Source organism: Elephantulus edwardii, unplaced genomic scaffold, assembly GCF_000299155.1.
Source record: "Elephantulus edwardii isolate Elephantulus edwardi_28Jun2011 unplaced genomic scaffold, EleEdw1.0 scaffold00076, whole genome shotgun sequence".
Classification (NCBI taxonomy): Eukaryota; Metazoa; Chordata; class Mammalia; order Macroscelidea; family Macroscelididae; genus Elephantulus; species Elephantulus edwardii.
This window is the reverse complement of record NW_006399826.1, coordinates 4,058,166-4,076,454: the sequence shown is the minus strand read 5'-3', so window position 1 is coordinate 4,076,454 and position 18,289 is coordinate 4,058,166. Positions and strand designations below refer to the sequence as shown.

Below are 18,289 nucleotides of genomic sequence, written 5' to 3'. Positions count from 1 at the left end.
TGACACAGGAGTCACCACACTGAGTTACTAGTGATGTCACTGCCCCCAGCACTAATGCTTCCTGACTTCTCCCAGGCCCTGTACCACCCCTTGTAAAGCAGCAGTGATAACAGAACCTACACCTTTAGATTGCTATGAGGATAACGAGATACAATGCATCTAAAGCATTTGAATCACTACCTGACCACAGGGAAGTGCTTGATAAATGTTATTTATTCCTATTATCACTGCCACTTCCACAATCACTACTGTTGCTATTATTTCAAACCACCTTTCCAAAGTTATCTCCAGATTATATTGTTCTGCTACTAAGAACCTTCAGAGACTGTCCTTTGTTCCTAGCATCAACATCAAACTCGTCAGAGGGCCAGCAACTGTGAGCCCTGCATGGGCTTGGCCCTGAGTACCGCTTTGTTCAAACCTTCATCACTCTCCTTGCTCCACTCTCTTCTGGGCTCATTTCTGAAACCACCCCAAGGACTCAGCCCTTCCCTCTGCCTGACATGTCCTTTCACTTCTCTTCTCAGTCGTGAATTCCTGCTTTTACTCCACCGTCTGCTCCACTCCCAGAGAGGCACTCCCTGACGCTCATGCTGCCAGCTCACCTTGCAGGTGTAGGCTGTCCTGTCACCAGGGACCTTTGGTTAATGGCCTTTCCAAGATTTCTTTCTGGGATCATTTCATTAAGAGCTTATCTCCAAGAACTACATCAGTCTCCATGAACTCCGGTTACAGCCCCATGTCTGGTGACATATTGCACACATCACTGGTTGTTGGTAGCTGCTGTTGGGTTGTTTCTAACTCAATGTGACCCTGAGTGCAGAGCAGAACTGCCCCATAGGCTTTTTTATACTGTGACTTCCAGAAGTAGGTCACCAGGGCTTTCTTTCAAAGCACTTCTGGATGGATTCAAACTACCAACCTTTTTAGACCACCTAGCCATTTGTGCCACCCAAGGACCCCAACCAAACTGAGTCAACAACACTGAGTCAATTCCAGCTCACAGGGAACCTATAAAGTGAGTGGAACTTCTCCAGAGGGCTCCTAAAGCTAGAAATCTGCTGGCAGATAGCTTCATCTTTTTCCTGCAGAGTGGCTGGTGGGTTCAAACTGCCAACCTTCAGGATTGCAGCTCAGTGCTTTGCCTACAGCACCATGATGGTGTCCCCAACTAGCATTCCAAACTAAACGCACTGCCATCAAGTCCACCCACCATCAAGTGTCGAAGGCTTTACATCTTAACAGAAGCAGGCTGTCCCATCATTCTCCCACAAAGTGACTGGTGGACTTGAACTTCTGATCTGTTGGGTAGTAGTGCCACACATAACTCATGATGCCAACAGGGCACTTGATCCACATAGTGGAGCGGCTCAAATATGCGTGTTTGAATGAATGCTCTTCCAGCCCTCACTCACACAGCACCATTCCACCAAGACCAAATGTCAGCTAAAGGGAGTTCACTAATAAACGAAACCAAATGCCTCTGCTGTCTGGTCTGTTCTAACTCTCAGCATCACACACACACACACACACACACACACGTTTCTGAAGCTGGAAAGCTTCACAGGAGGAGACCATCCATCTTTCTCTCATGGGGATACTGGTGGCTTTGAACTGCTGACTCTTTGGTTTACAGTTCACCACAGGACACACTATGTCACAAAGGCTCCTCCCAGTTCACTAATGTTCAGTGCAAAGGTGAATTTTGGCCTGGTTTCCTGTACCATAGATGTTTCCCAGGAGATCACTCATGAAGCTTATGAGCTGGCTCTGTGGATACAGCGTGGCTCCTGCATGGTCCAGGTAAATGGTTCCTGAAAGGAAAAAAGAGCAGGGCGTTATTTCCACAGGCACCCAAATTCACCTCTGCCCGCTTTCTCTGACCAGTGCCCAGCTCATGCTTTTAAGGCTAATGCATCAGGCCACAGATTTCTCCAAGCTCTTGGTTCTAAACAAAACCCATAGCTGGGGTGAATGAAGTCAATACATGGTGGGGGAAACAATAAACGCAAAGCAGAGTACTTCCTAAAGTAGAAAGACAGCTTGGAAAAAAAGAAGCTGAACTGAAACACCTCCTGGAACAGAGACTTCAGAGCAAAGCAAGGGATTCTGCAGACAAGAGAGAGGAATGGGAGCCAAGGGAGAAGAAAGAGGAGTCAGAACAGCTGCATCTGCACCCAAACCTTCGCTCAGGGTGTGAAACTGGAGTCAATTATTGGAGCTCCACACTCCACTGGAGAGTTCATGTTCTTAATGGAACTGAAACACTGAAGAGGCTAAAAGTAAGGAAGACAGTACCTAATGCCCATGGGAAAGGCTGATGTGGTGTTCCTACTCCTGAGAAGACGATGGCAAAAGATGACAAGAAATAACTCTACTGAGTGCCAGCTCCTGTCACAGGAGTGTGGGTTTAAAGTGAAGAGGAAAAGGAGTTTATTTCTGTTGACACCGTAGACTGGCTACAGAGGATGCCCTTTGAAGAGCTGGTATCGTTGCCATTTCTGAGACCGGTAAGAGACCAAGTATCTCAAAGCCGTCCCATGCCGTACAGACAGCACACTCATCAGGTGTTTGAAGCAGCCTGTTCTACACTGTTCTGAGAAAAGTAAAAGGAGCTCTGCCTCACAACTAGACCATTAAACAACATTATGGTAAATGGAGAAAAGTTTGAAGTTGCCCAGGATTTAATTTACTTAGATCTGCAATCACCATCTATGGACACAGTAGCTGAGAAACTAAGTGATAGATTTTATAAATTTGTTGTCAAGGACGTCTTTGAAGTGTTAAAGAGCAAGGTTGTACAACCACAAGTGAATAGATTGAGAAATTATGGTACAGTCACACAATGGAATACTAAGCAGCACACAGGAGCAAAAACTTACCTGGGAGCGACTGGGGAGAACTATGCTGAGTAAATTCAGACTCACAAGGATAAATATTGTATAAAATCATTATTGTAGAATGAGTATAAGGATCCAGGAGGGGTGGGAGAGGATGGAAGCAGAGGGATGTGGATGTGTGTGTGTGTGTGTGTGTGTGTGTGTGTGTGTGTATGTGGTGGGGGGTGAGGGAAATTGAAAACATTTGTTTGAATTTGTATTTGAGGGGTTTTTTTAATTTTTATTGTATTATTTTTACGTGTACCGTCAAATCAGATCTGACTGGTACAGGAGGAGATTGTCCCCTCCTTCTCCAGCACAGCATCTGGTGGATTTGAACCGCATACCTCTGGGATTGCAGTGCTATATTTGAGATTTGTAAATAAACTAGTGGGGGGCGGGAGTAAGGGTGTCAGTTTAAAGATGAAAGTGTACCCTACCCACGAATGATATTTTCATTTCTTTATGTGCATCTCATGGGGGAAGAATTAATGCTTTGAAACTGTCATGTTGTTGAAGCAATTTGCAAATGCCTTAAACTCCCAAAAGTACAAATAAACGTGCCTTGGAAGATGTGCAGCTATTTCTAGAAAGGATGACGAAACTTTTCATGAAATTTGTAAAATATTTCAACAACTTTGTCTCATATATTTTAAGTAGGTTATCAAGAAGATTCTCTGTGTAGAGAAAGCTATCATGCTTGTAAAATTACAGTGTCATTGAGAAGAGGAACATCCTTAATGAGATGGGTGAATGAGGGAAATCCTTAGGGTGTGACTGCAACAAACGCCTTAAGCACAACAGAGATTGTAGAAATGGAGCACAATCAATAGAGTTTCATTCAGAGTCACAACATTTACCAATAACAACAACATGGGGTTTTTTGTTTTTTTTAAAAAAGAGCTCTGGTGGTCTAGTGGTAAGAAGCTGTGCTAGGGAGCTCTGGTGGCCTAGTGGCAAGACGCTGCACTATAATCCCATAGGTATGGGGTTCAAATCCACCAGATGCTCTGCTGGAGAAGGAGGGGGCGATCTCCTCCTGTACCAGTCAAATCTGATTTGACGGTACACGTAAAAATAATACAATAAAAATAAAAAATAAAAAAATAAGAAGCTGTGCTGCAATCCCAAAGGCACACAGTCTGAATCCACCAGCTGCTCCGAGGGAGAAGGACAGGCAACCTCCTCCTGTGTGATTTTCTGTATCTGAAAACCCAGTGAAGTCACTGCCTCTGAAAACCTGCTGGAGGGTCAGCGACGAGTCATTTCTAACTCAGTGATGCACAGCAACCACTTCTACAAGGATCAAATGCACTATGGGTGTGCAGGAGTGCAAAGATACAGTAGAAGTCCAAAGATAAGTTCAAAGTTCACAACCCACAGCCTTCTCCCCAACAGAGTAAACTTCTGGTTTTTAAAACATCAAGTTTGTAGGTTTTAGATACTGTTTTGTTGCTGTCAGGAGCCACTGAATCAATTATGACCCCTCGACACAATGGAGCAAACAGCTCTACTCTGCATTGTCATCACAACCCCCACTACGCTCAAGGCCATTGTCATTGTCACTGTGTCACTCCATCTCCTTGAAGGGCTTCTCCTCTCTTTCTCTGACTCTTGGCATGATGTCTTCACCAAGGATTGGCTCATCCTGACAAGGTGTGAGATGAAGTTTCACCATCCTCACCTCTAAGCAGCACCCTGGTTGCACTCCCTTCAAGTGCAGATTTGTTTGTTCTTTCGGCGATCCATAGGATATTCAATATTCTTTGCCAAGACCACAGTTTAAAGGCACTGATTCTCCTTCAGTCTTCCTTATTCACTCTCTACCTTTCAGATGTATTTTCAGTGCCTGACAATACAGTGTCTTAGAGTTGATGGTTACTGGCATATTAGCTGGGCACAGAAGGGATGAAAGAGGAAGAAGGGAGTAGGGTCATTTTTTACCAAATGTGTTGGCTGACTGAGGAAAGGGTGAAACAGTACAAAGAACAAGCAACTACTGATGTGGTTCTATGTCCAGAATATTTTACCTTTTATTTTAAAAAGTGCCACTGGCGACATAAATGAGGACTGTGAGAAACTGTTCTAATAATCTGAATGTCCGGAACCTATTAGCCAATGTGGTCCCTATCTGAGTTTAATTTCACCCTTTACAAAGGACTAAGACAGTAAGTTACTAAAGTCATCATGTGGGATATGCAAACTAAGAAAGGGAGCTGCACTTTTTTTTTAACTTGTGTGCCATCGAATTCGATCTGACTGACACAGGAGGCAAGTGCCCCTCCTTCTCTAGCACAGCATCTGGTGGATTCCAAACGCGTACCTTCAGAACTGCAGTGCAGCTTCTTGCCATTAGGCCACCAGGGCTCCCCGAGCTGTACTTTTTATTGGAAAGTATATCCAGGCTGATCATTCTGTCTCAGAGGTGCTCCTTCTTAAATTGACAAGAAGATGCTTTCTTTTCCAATAAACTCTCAAAATCTTATTGCCCCCTTCAGGTTAGAACCAATTAATAATGGATGATAACTGGCAGGTTTGGGGAGCTTGTACATCTCCTGGGAGTGCTATTTTTCTCCCTCAGAGCTCTTGGTAGATTGGAACCAGCAGAAAGGTGTGGACTTTAGGTCAGCAGACCCATTCCAGAGCTCTTTAACCCATAAATACTAGCTTGTCCATCCCAGTCATTGGCTATCTAGTGGTGGTATGTTGTTGTTGACTGCCTTCAAGTCGAGCACGACTCATAGCGACCCTATGAACAAAAGGCCTGAAGCCTCTCTACAACTATAGACATTTATCAAAGTTCATAGATTTCCAGAGGCATAGGAGATGAGAAAGTCAGAAAGACCAGGGACAAGCTCTCAGTGTGGAAAATTTTGTTTTTTGAACTTTGAGCTCTGAAACCATTGGTGGCAGGGTTCAATCACCAATAGTACAATTGTCATTTAATTAATTCAAGGATTGACAGAGTGCCTACTCTCAGAAGATTAAGCTTTCACACTGGGACAGTGGTTTACTTTAAAAAAATAAAAATCTGGGGAGCTCTGGTGGCCTAGTGGCAAGGAGCTGCAACTACAATCCCAGAGGCGCACAGTTCGAATCCACCAGATGCTCTGCCGGGGAAGGAGGGATAATCTTCTCCTGTACCAGTCAGATCTGATTTGACGGTACACGCACACAAAAATAAAATAAAAATAAAAATCTTTTTCAAACCTAAGAATTAACTGATACCTGAAATGCTTTGTCTGTAATCATGACCCATAAGCTATCAAGATCTTGGAATCGAGAGCTACACTGTAAAACCTTGTTCAGTCTAAGTTTCCGTGAAAACTTTGTTCAAATGTAAATTACATGCTAACTACCCTGTCAGTTTTTGTAAAATTACAAGTTAATTAATTAAATTTTAATAACTGTTGCACTTATATGCTATAATAACTTATTTTAAAAAAATAAAAGAAGGCAAATGGGGAGTTGAGAGGAGAAAGTAAGAAAAGTTATACTGGTTTTGCGTATTTCCCTACCCTCTCTCTGGTTCATTTGTTTCTCGAAAAAAGTGGATTCATTGCTCCAAGGCTCCCAGGGATGAGAAGTTATTAGTTTAGTCCACAAAAGCTTACTGTTGTTGTTGTTTGCCATAACACACCCAAAGCTGACCCTCTAGTGGGTTTTCAGAAGTGCTAAATAGCTTAGGAAACTGTCCATCCTTCTCCCAGGGAGCATTCGCACTGCATGCCTTTGAAATTGCAGTACAGCCACCAGAAGTGACTTATAATATAGAGAGAATGTACGTATACTATTATACCTGATCTATAGAGAAAATGCTGGGGGCCTTGCATTAAAAAGAACATGAAATAAAATGGATGTTAAAGGCCAGCTGGGATACTGGCTATCCTATCTAAAATGTGCATTTCAGGGGGAAGGTGCTATTCCCTAAGGAAGAAACATGTGTTGAGGGTAAAGACTGGCCAATGATGGGCGTGAGGGATCAGAACCCAAGAAGATTTAAAGGATTAAGGAGGTGTGGTGGTATAATCATTACTAGCTGAACCGATACAGCCCTTGGGATTTGCTTCAAAGGTGGAGCCTCCTCCCACCACCTCTGCAGGTGTCCACTACTCCAGTCTCTGTTCTTGTGGTGACTTTCCCATCGTGAGCCCCAGGTATGCAGAATACAGAAGCAGAAGAATGGAGGGCTATGCACAGGAGGCAAATGTGTTCACTGTGAGGAAGGGGAGGAAGCCATCGGTCTCCTTCCTGAATTCTTCTCTTTAAACAGGAAAAGAGGACAGAGCTCTCAGATCTGAAACCAGCTACTTGATGAATGCGAAGTGTCATGGTTGCTGATCTGTCACAAGCAGGTTGGGTAAACCACATGGACAATGTCCATTCCATTCTCAGGGACCCTGTGAGTCTCCAAAGCAATTCTCCCACAGAGCAGGTTCTAATCATCGTTAACCTCTCAGTAAGCAGCCCAGTGCTTTAATCTCTGCACACCAAGGGAATCTTCACAAAGTGGGTACTCAACAATGCTCCCAGTGTTGGATTCGAACCTCTGACCTTTCAGTAGCAGCCTAATTCTTCTTCTTCTTTTTTTTTTTTTGAACGCTTCTTGCTGATCTTCTCTGTATCGTTCCAATTTTAGTATATGTTCTGCCGAAGCGAACACGCAGCCTAATTCTTAACGGACTATGCCATCACGGCATTTAACAGGTTTTTTTTTTAAAAAAAAAAACAACAAAACCACACACCAACAATTCATTCTCGTCGAGTTGCAACTTATTCGTAGCTGACAGCCCCAGTACACACAGCTGGTCTTTAGAGGCTATAAATTGAAGGAGAACAGAGTGTCCATCTTTCTCCGCAGAAGCAGCTGCTGGATTCGAACCGCTTGCCTTTGTGTTGGCAGCGCAACTCGTTACCCACTAGGGGACCAAAGCAAGCAAGGTAGCAGTTTTCAATTGCTCACCGTGACAAAGTACATGCGCCACAACTCTTTGCCAGGCACCACGACCTGCCCACTTAACCTGCGGCCCTTCCCTGTCATCGAGGTCAGTTGCGCGGTGCTGAGCCCTAAACCGCAGCAGGGGAGGCCATAAGGTCATGTCGAGCTTGATTTCCATTTTAATCGTCTTGTGCTCTGTTCAGTCTTTCATCGGGAAAACTCAAAGGCACAATGTAGTCCCGATCCTCTGGATCAACAGGACCGCCCATTTCTTAAAACTCAAATTGCACAATTTGCTAACTCTGCGATCCAGCGCTCGCTGGCACTATTCCGACTGCACATAAAAAAAAAGGCAAACTCGGGCTTCAAAAATCAAAGCTGCCGAGTGGGAGTGTAGGGGGAACCAGGGCGGAATCCGCCGCACTGCCCGGTGCGTCCCTGGGAGACACTGTCTGAACACTCAGGGCTGTGAGTCAGCGCGCACCTGCGGCCGGAGGGGGCTCCGACAAGTTCTGGCTGCGGGCAGTCCCCGATTGTGCAACCCCAGCTGGGCCAGGATCAAAGACTCTGCGCAATGACCACAAAGAGAATCTCAACCTCCTTCATGGAGAAGAGGGAGAAAGCGAAAGAGGGCTAGTTTGGCGTCACGCAGCTGAAATGTCAAAAGGTGCAAAAGTAGACGTCTTGTGCTGTAAGTGGGACTTCACGGACCGGCGTCCCCAAAGCAGACGCATGGACACGTCCCTCCGCATCTTCCAGTTCCAAATGTGCCCCAAGTGAAGGAGCTCAGCTCCCACGTATGGCGCACGTTCCTTCCACGTCGGTTCCCGCAATCCTGCTGAGCCACCACCGCCCCGCGAAGCTGCCTCCAGGCTGCCCGCGCCCCGCGCCTCACCTGCCAGGCGGCCGAACTCGCGCTCCCGCAGCTCGCGCAGGTCGCGCCCGTAGCCGTAGGCGAGCGGCTGGGTCCTGGACGCGCGGAACCGCTGGAAGTCTAGCAGCTCGGGCCCCAGCGGCGCCGCCCCGCCGGCCATGACCGCACTGTCCCGCCGCGCGCGCCCCGTCTGGGCCCGGGAAGTGCGCGGCCGGCTCCCGGCTCCTCCCCGCCGCGCCCCCGGGCCTGCAGAGCTCCAGCCCGGCTGGGGCGGCGCCTGGCGGCCGGGCGGGCGGGCCGCGCTGACTCACGTCCTTTCCTTCTCCCCGGTCCTCTTCCTCCAGGTGGGGCGGGGTCAGTTTTCTTAAATGACATTCTAGGGGAGCCCGCGACGATGTTGCCGACACCCCAAGTTCTCGTTTATCTAGCTGTCCCACAGAGAGGGACATGGAGGAAGCAATAGATGCATCTTCCCGCCCAGCTTCCTGAGCTGCGTTCTCTGTGCAGGACCTGCCTCATCCCAGCCTTGTGCGGTACCCGGGACCCTCAGCCAGGCCAGGACAGGCAGGCTAGACTTTGGAACCCCGGGCTCCGCCGGCTTCTGCTTTTCAGGGAGGCGGGTGCAGGCCTTCCTGACAACTGGTTGTGCAAAGGCTCGAAGAAGGGAAAGATTAGGAAACCACGACGTTTGGCTAAACTCTCTTGTAGAGTAGAAAGCTCGGGAAGCTCTGTGGTGCTGTCCTCCAGCCTGCACTAGGGTCAAGGCCAAGCAGCCCTTTCTGAACTCCGCTGCTTCAGGGGTGCAAGGCCAGCCGAACTGCCGGGGTACGAGGTGAGAAAGCAGGTGGTCCCAGGTCAGGGGCTGGGCCCCGCTGAGGAAGGAGGAAGATCCGCCTTAGGACCCTTGGTGACTGGATTCAGGTACAGGCTTAGCAGAGGCCTCAATGTGGGAAGCCCCAGCGCACGGCTTGTGCATGGTGTGGGCCACTGTCGCTTTGGAATTGGCAACGAGGATGCAGAGAGGTCCTTTCGTGCTGTATTGGAGCGTGAGAGCCGCCAAGGCCTCACACAGCGCTGCCTCTCCCAACCTAGGTTTGGAATTAGGAGTGCCCACCCATGGGGTTCATTTTGTTCTGGATGTGGGTGTCTGGTGTGAAAGCTGCAGGGCTAGGCTGGGTTTGTGAGATGCCCCTGTGCCTCTTGGTCCCTGCCTGTAGATCAGCCCAACCCTCTCCTTTCACTCTAAGCCAAATGCCCATACTTCACAAGCGTGAATGAAATGCTTGATCTGAAATGACTGAATACATTGTCATTTGGTCATTGGCATCGTCACCCTCCTCCCAGCAACCCTACAGTGTGGGTGCTTCCCCCTTTCTTTAAGTCTTAGTATCCCTTGGAAGATTTTAAGGCCAGGCTTGCCAGGCTTTAACTGCCTCCTGCACCATCTGGGAAACTATTAAAAGGCGGATTCTGCCTCATTATATTTGGGAGGAGACAAAAATTCTGTAAAAAGCTCAGATGCTGCCTATTCTCTGGTGGTTCCCGGAATGCATCACAGAGGGTCTTACAACATTCTTGGCAATGTAAGGAATAGCTCTCCAGGAATACCTCTCCTCAAGGTGCATGTGTCAAAGCAACAAATCAAATCAAAGAGGTGCTGCCTTAAGACAAAGTTGCCTTAGTGGATGGGCCACACTAGTGCAGGAATCACTCACTAACAGTCAATCAGGAAACACTTTTTTGCACCAGCATAAAATGTTCATGTACTCTATGCCAAATAACCGAGGGAGCAGTGATGTCAGTTTAAAGACTAAGGTGCACCTGATTCAGATCATGGTCTTTTCAATCACTTGCTATGCATCTGAGAGCTGGACAATGAATAAAGATAACAGAAACTGATGCCTTTGAGTTGTGGTCTTGGAAGAGTACTGAATATATGCTGCCAAAATAACAAACATATGTCCTGAGAGCGCTCCTTGGATTCAAGGATGCTGAAGCTTTGTCTCATACTTTGGACATGTTGCTAGGAGAGGCCAGTCTTTAGAAAAGAGCATCATGCTTGGAAAGGTGGAGGGTCAATGTAAGAGAGGAAGATCCTCAATGAAATGACACAGTGACTGCAGCAATGGGATCAAGTGTTTCAGAGATGAAGAGAGGACAAGGTTCACATCTGTTGTTCACAGGGTTACTGCGTGGTACTCAAAGCACCTAATAACTATGTAATCCACTGTCCCTGTCACTGAATAGGGAAATAAACTCCTGTCTCTTTAAAGTGTTTAAAGCAAAGATGTACTTTAACACTAAGTTGACCCTAACTTAAGCCATGCTTTCCCCCCCCTTGTCTTTTCTTTTTGTTCTTCTAGCCATGCTATATTCAGTTGCTTAATATGCACCAAGGCAATGGTGACGAAGGAGAAGTTCAAGCTGCTCTAAAGGAATTGGCAAATAACAAGGCCCCAGAAATTGATGGAATACCAACTGACATATTTCAACAAATAGATGCTACCTTCGACATGCTCACCAGGTTGTACCAAGAAATCTGGAGGACAACTACCTGGCCAATTGAGTAGAAGAAATCCATATTTATTCCCATTCAAAAAAAAAAAGTGATCCAACAGAATGTGGAAATTGCAGAATGGTATCACTAATATCACATGCAAGCAAAATCCTGCTTAAGATTATCCAAAAGAGACTGAAACAGTATAGCAACACAGAACTACCAGAAATTCAAGCTGGGTTTAGAAGAGGCACCAGGGACATCACTGCCAATGTCAGATGAATCTTGGCTGAAAGCATAGAATACCAGAGGAATGTCTGTGTTTCATTGACTATGCATAGGCATTTGACTGTATGGATCACAACAAACTGTGGCTAACCTTGAGAAGAATAGGTATCCCAGACCACCTGACTGTGCTCATGTGAAACCACCACTTGAACCAGGAGGACCAGGAGGCAGTCCTCAGAACAGGGCAAGAAAACACTACATGGTCCAAAATCAGAAAAGGAGTGCCTCAGGGGATGTGTCTTATCTCTGCACATCTTGAATCTATATGCAGAACAGATCATTCAAGAGGCTGGTTTTCATGAGGAGGAATATGGCCTCAGGATTGGAGGAAGATTCATCCACAACTTGCACTACGCAGATGACACAATATTGCTCGCTAAAACTGAGGAGGACCTGAAGCATTTGCTGCAGAGAGCACTGAAGCTCGGTACCAAGAAAAGATTCTTGCAGTCTTCGCAGAGTCGCTGTGGTTTCCTGCTTCAACAGTGCTTGAACAGAACCTGGCGCTCGCCCGCATCTCCCCTCGCCGGTCATTTCCAGCCAGTCCTCTGCTATCTCCTCACATCAGCACCCCCGGACGCCCCAAGGTCCTCGCCTCCGCTCCAGCTCCACACAGCCGCCGCCTCGCTGCCGCCATGACCGCATCCCCTTCGCAGGTGTGCCAGAACTACAACCAGGACTCAGAGGCAGCCATCAACCGCCAGATTAACCTGGAGCTCTACGCCTCCTATGTCTACCTGTCCATGTGTCTTACTACTTCGACCATGATGATGTGGCTTTGAAGAATTTTGCCAAATATTTTCTCCACCAATCCCACGAGGAGAGGGAACACGCTGAGAAACTGATGAAACTGCAGAACCAGCAAGGCGGCGCATTTTCCTTCAGGACATCAAGAAACCAGACCGGGGTGACTGGGAGAGCAGGCTGAATGCAATGGACTGTGCGCTACACTTGGAGAAAAGTGTGAATCAGTCCCTACTGGAACTGCACAAATTGGCCACTGACAAGAACGACCCTCATTTGTGTGACTTCATTGACACACATTACCTGGATGAGCAGGTGAAATCCATCAAACAACTGGGTGACTACGTAACCAACTTGCGCAAGATGGGCACCCCGATTCCGGCCTGGCCGAGTACCTCTTTGACAAGCACACCCTGGGAGACAGTGACAGCGAGAGCTGAGCGAAGCTTTAGCCCGGCTTCCCCACAGCCACAGGGGTGACTCCGTGGTCACTACCAGGCCACCTGCATGTCTTGTTTATTTTACCTTTTCTATAAGTTGTACCAAAATACCCACTTAAGTTCTTTCATTTGTACCATTCCTTCAAGATAGTCCTTTGGTACCCAGCTGTTGTGTTGGAGATCTTGGTGGGCCAGAAGTCTGTCTAAGCCACCCTGGCTAAATTCTTTAATCACCACGGTGTCTGCTTAAGTCACATTTAATAAAATGAAACTTACAAGAAAAAAAAAAGATTCTCAACACTAAGCGAAATGGCAGCATTGTGATAAATGGAGATGAGATTGAGATTTTAACAATTTGTTTTCTCAGATCCACAATCAACACTCTCAGCACCAATAGTCAGGAAATCAAGAGATGAATTGAATTTGGGGAAGTATGCTGTCAGGGACCTCTCCAGAGTGCTAAAGAGTTAGGATGTCAAGCTAGAGACTAAGGTGCTCCTGATCCAGGCCACGGTCTTCACAATTACTTGCTATGTATCAGATAGCTGGACAAGAATACTGACCATTGTGGACTGCCAAAAGAACTAACAGGTCTGTCCTGAAGAGGGTGAAACCAAGCTGCTCCCGAGAGGCAAGGGTTTTCTAAGATTCTATCTCACATACTTTTGGGCACATGGTCAGGAGGGACCAGTCTTTGGAGAATAATGCTTGGAAGGGTCAAGGGACAGTACAAGGGAGGAAGACCATGGATGAGATGGATTGACATAAAAACTGGGGCAATGAGGGTCCATGTGTCAGAAACAAGGAGACTGGCTCAGGACAGGGCAGGATTCGGAGCAAATGCGCATAAGGTCGCTGAGTTATAGCTGACTTGACAGCACATCACAACAACATGCACCCGAAAGATGGACAATAAATAAGGAAGACTCAAGAATCAGTGCCTCTGAATTCTGGTGTTGGTGAGAAATATGAAATATACCATCAACTCCAGAAGAACGAACAAATTGGTCTTATAAGCACAGCTAGAATTCTGCTTAGAAGTGAGGATGGTGAGACCTTGTCTCCAGTTGTTTAGACATGTTACCAGAAGGGACCAGTCCCTGGAGAAGGCATCATGCTTCAGGAATGGATTAGTTCAAAGAGGAAGGTCCTTAAGAGACTGACAGAGTGGCTGCAGGAATGGGCGTAAACACAACTGTGAGGACGATGCAGGTAGGACCAGGCAATGTTTTTTTCTGTTCCACACAGGGTCACTATGAGATGGAATTGGGCCCACTGGATCCAACAACAAACACTAATCACTAGCAAGCTCTGGTGGCCAAGTGACAAGAAGCTGCACTGCAATCCCAGAGGTATGTGGTTCGAATCCACCAGATGCTCTGCTGGAGAAGGAGGGACAATCTCCTCCTGTACTAGTCAGATCCGATTTGACGGTACACACACACGTCACAAAGAGAAGTGGAGTAAAATGCCTAGTAGCTGGTTCAAGATCAAGTGTAGAACGGGATGAGAGGAAGGGACTACTTCTAATAAAGAGAAACCCTTACTTGATCCATAATAGTGGGTCAATAAGGAAAGAGGGTGTGTGGGGACACTGGGAGACTCAGCTTCTAACTGATACTCAGAGGTCCATTTAGTCAAGATTCCCTGGGACTTCCCTGCTAAAAAGAGGTTCTCAGAAGCCAGAATGCTCAAGGCTCCTGACTGAAGCAGACCCTTCAGCTTTGGCTAGAGAATGTCCAACATGAAGTGGTCACAAATGAGCTCTCAGCCTTAGGCCACTGTCCTCTCAAGTGGCCCAGGTGCTAAACCTAGAACTCCAGAGAACATAAGCTAACCCACGCTGAGATCTCAGCACCCAAAGTTTACACCTTTGTGAGGAAACAGCCCTTTTAGTTCTCAATGACATCCACGAGAGAGATTTGTCAGGTAAGCAAGTTAAACACACAGGCTAACTTGTACTTATTATTTTCTAGCCTGTAGTGAACAATTTCACATTTTTCCCCACCCTTTCAAAGATTATGCTTCAAGGTATAAACTGCATTTGTCTTTCGCCTAAACCCTGTTTTAGGGTTTTTGATCTTTTATAAGATCAAAACCTCTTTACACACTTAAAAGTTCATACTAGGGACAGAGTGTTCTGTGAGCATGGCAGATGCAAACTTTTTTGTACTTACTAACCTGTATTGAACAGAACATTCTCCAGGTGTGAAAACCATATGAAACTGCTCACTACAGATTAGTAAGTAAGCACAAATAAGCCCAAGTTTAGAGTCTTGTTTACTGTTCCCTTAAAATTTACCTCCCTAAGGGACTGGAGAGCATTATGCTCCCAGTCCCATAAGGATAAATATTATAAAAAACCATTATTGTAGAATGAGTATAAGGATCCAGGAGGGGTGGGAGAGGCTGGAGTAGAGAGATGTGGATGTGCAGGGGGAAGAGGGGATTAATCATTGGGTTGTACAATTTGATGGGTGAGGGAAATGGAAAGAATTTGTTCAAATTTGTAATCAAATTTTGTAAATAAACTAGGGGAGGGGGAATTACCTCCATAACAATGAAACTGTTGAAAAAACCTTGCTGAAGATTATTTTTAAAAAATAGCTAGAAGAGCACATTGACAGAAAACTGCCAGAAATTTAAGCTGGATTCAGAACAGGCTATGGAACAAGGGATGCCAATGCTAATGAAGACTGAATCTTGGTTGAAAGTAGAAAGTATCTGAAAGATGTTTTACTGATTATCCAAAAAAAAAGATCTGACTGTATGGATCATAACATATCACAACTAACAGTGAGAAGAAGGGGAATCCCAGAACATTGTGATCATTCAAAATCTATACAAAGACCAAGAAGTAGTAGTTACAATAGAACAAGGGAACACTGAATGGTTTAAATTAAGGAAAGTAATGTGTCAGGGTTATATCTTTTCTCTATCTAGTCAATCTGTATGTTAATCATCTGGGATTGGCGGAAGACTCATCAACAACCTGCTTTATGGACATGCCACAACCTTGCTTGCAGAAAAGTGAAGATTTAAAACACTTACTGAAGATCAAAGACTTCAGCCTTCGAAATGTGTCACATCTTAACATCAAAAAAACAAAAACCCTTACTTAACACTGGACCAATAGGTAGCATTATGATAGACAAACTGAACTTGTCAATGATTTAATTTTACTTGGATCTAGAATGAACATTCATGGGAGGAGAAATCAAAAGATGTATTACATTGAGAAAATCAGCTTCGAAGACCTCTTCAAAGTGCTAAAGAGGAAAGATGTCAGTTTAAAGACTAAGATGTGCTTGATCCAAGCCATGGTATTTTTAATTGCTTCCTACCCAACTGAAAGTTGGACAGCAAATATGGATGACCCAAGAATAGCTGCCTTTGGGTTTCAGTGTTGGAGAATAATATTGACTATCCCATGAACTGTCAAAATAACAAGTAAGTCTGTCTTGGAGAAAGTGCAGTCAGATTACTCCAGTGTCAAGGATGATAAAACTGTTTCAGACTCTGGGCATGTTGTCAGGAAGGGCCAATCTCTAGAAAAACACATCATGCTGGGAAAGGTGGAAGAGGTCAAATAAAAAGACGACCTTTAAGATGGACTGACACAGTGGCTGTAACAATGGGCTTAAACACACTGGAGATCATAAAGTTGGTGCAGTTAAGGCAAAGATTTGATCTCTTGTTCATAGACCCTCCTAGGGTCACTGAGTCATGGCTAACAAGGCTGGACTTACCAAGAAGAAGGAAAACCCAAGGCCCTTGATGAGATGGATTGATTCAGTGACTGGGGTAATGAGGGTAAGTATGTCAGCGACAATACGATTGGCACACGATAGAGCAGGGCTCAGAGCTATTGTACTAACAGTCACTATGAGTCACAGGCAACTTGATGGCACATTAACAACAATAAGAAGCATCATTTTAGTTGCATGTGATATTAATGATATTGTTTCACAATTTCCACATTCTTTTGGATTGTATTTCTTGAGAATGGGAACAAATAAGCATCTCTTTCAGTCACTTGGCCAGGCAGTTGTCCAAATTTTCTGGCATGGACTGGTGGATGTAGCCATGTCTGCATCTCTTAGGTGAAACATGCCATTGTTATGTCATCAATTTCTGGGACCTTACTTTTTTTGCCAATGCTTTTAGTGCAGCTTTAACTTCTTCCTTTATTACCATTGGCTCTTGATCATATGGTACTTCCTGAAATATTTCAGTTCTTTTTTGGTACAGTGATTTTGTGTATTCCCTCCATCTTCTTGTGATGCTTCCTTGAATCATTCAAGACTTTGTCCATCACAACTCTTAGTATTGCAACTCAAGGCTTGTGTTTTTCATATCTTTCAGCTTAAGAATTGCTGAGTGAGCTCTCTTTTAATTCTTTGATTCAGATCTTTGCATATTCCATTATAATACTTGGTTCTTATTCATAATTTGTGGACAGAATAGTGGAGTACTATCTTTATTAGCAGTAATATGCATGTTTTTATTGTTCCTTAGGAGTAAATATACTTATTAAAGAAAGTAAATGCTTAAAAAAAAAAAAGAAAATCTGTTAACCTAGATATCATGGTATCTACAAAGTTAGACGAAGGCTTGCACTGCAGCAAGTGGTAAGAGAGACATGGTAATAGAAATTTTCTCGGCTAAGTTTGGTAGAAATAATTCAGCAGCAAAGGAAAGAACAAAATCCAGGAAGTCTCTCTTAAAAGGACAAGAAAAGTTTTCTGTGAATAGAAACTTAAAGGGCAGCTCAGAATCATGATACGGTTGGGAACAAGGCTCCATTATATCTAACTCATATCATTCAGAACAAAACTTGCTAGTACAAGTCAAACCATAGGAGTGAAAGCTCAGAGCCACCGTCTTCCTGATGCTGTTTTCCTGGAGGCATAATTTCTCCCCAAGTTCATTCAAGGTCAGGTCCCAGGACCTTTTGCGTTGACCCATCCCTTCTCTGCCCCTTTCCTTTATGCCAGCAAGACAGGGAAATCTGGCAGTATATTTTATGGACTGTTGGATTACATTGAGAACACTTATTCTGGCAGCTATCTGTTATCAAGTTTACTCATCCTTGAATCCAGCAAATATTTACTCCCTAACAACAACAACAATGAAGAAAAGCAGACACGGTGGGCTGCTAAGCAAAAGGTCAGTGGTTGGGATCCAGCAGCTGCTCCTCTGAATACAGACGAGGCTGCCCATGTCAAAAGATTTGCAGCCTCAATGAGAGGGTTGCTATGAGTCAGAACTGATTCAGTAGCAGTGGGTTTGTTTTTAAAAAGGCAAAAAAAAAGCGCCTATATTTTCATACTGATATATTGCAATGATAACCTTTTGCAATAAACTGTGTGAAAAGAAATGTATTATTAAAAGAACTTTCTGTACTGGGGGAGGGGTGGGCAGGGAGAAAAGTGCAACAATGAATGAATGGAAATCCAAAGTCTCTATAAATTTTCATTAAAATTAATAATAAAAAATAAAAACACTTTCACCTGTTTCTATTAGATGACTACTGTTGTTGTTGTTGTTATGTGCCGTCGAGTCGTTTGCGACTCATAGCGACCCTATGCACAACAGCCCGAAACCCTGCTCTATCCTGCGCCAACC

The 18,289-nt window shown here is 45.1% G+C and overlaps 1 protein-coding gene and 1 pseudogene across 1 annotated transcript in view; one reads left to right on the top strand and one right to left on the bottom strand.

The window, feature by feature from the left end:
• Positions 1 to 8,852, bottom strand: part of MOCOS (molybdenum cofactor sulfurase) — a 65,913-nt gene extending 57,061 nt beyond the window's left edge. The window contains exons 1-2 of the mRNA XM_006889231.1: positions 8,714 to 8,852; positions 1,725 to 1,814 (exon numbers count right to left, since the gene is read on the bottom strand). Coding sequence (XP_006889293.1) covers positions 1,725 to 1,814; positions 8,714 to 8,852 — 229 coding nt within the window. The remainder of the gene's footprint in view (positions 1 to 1,724; positions 1,815 to 8,713) is intronic.
• Positions 8,853 to 12,112: 3,260 nt separating this feature from the next.
• LOC102863911 lies at positions 12,113 to 12,701 on the top strand (annotated as a pseudogene).
• The last annotated feature ends 5,588 nt before the right edge of the window (positions 12,702 to 18,289 follow it).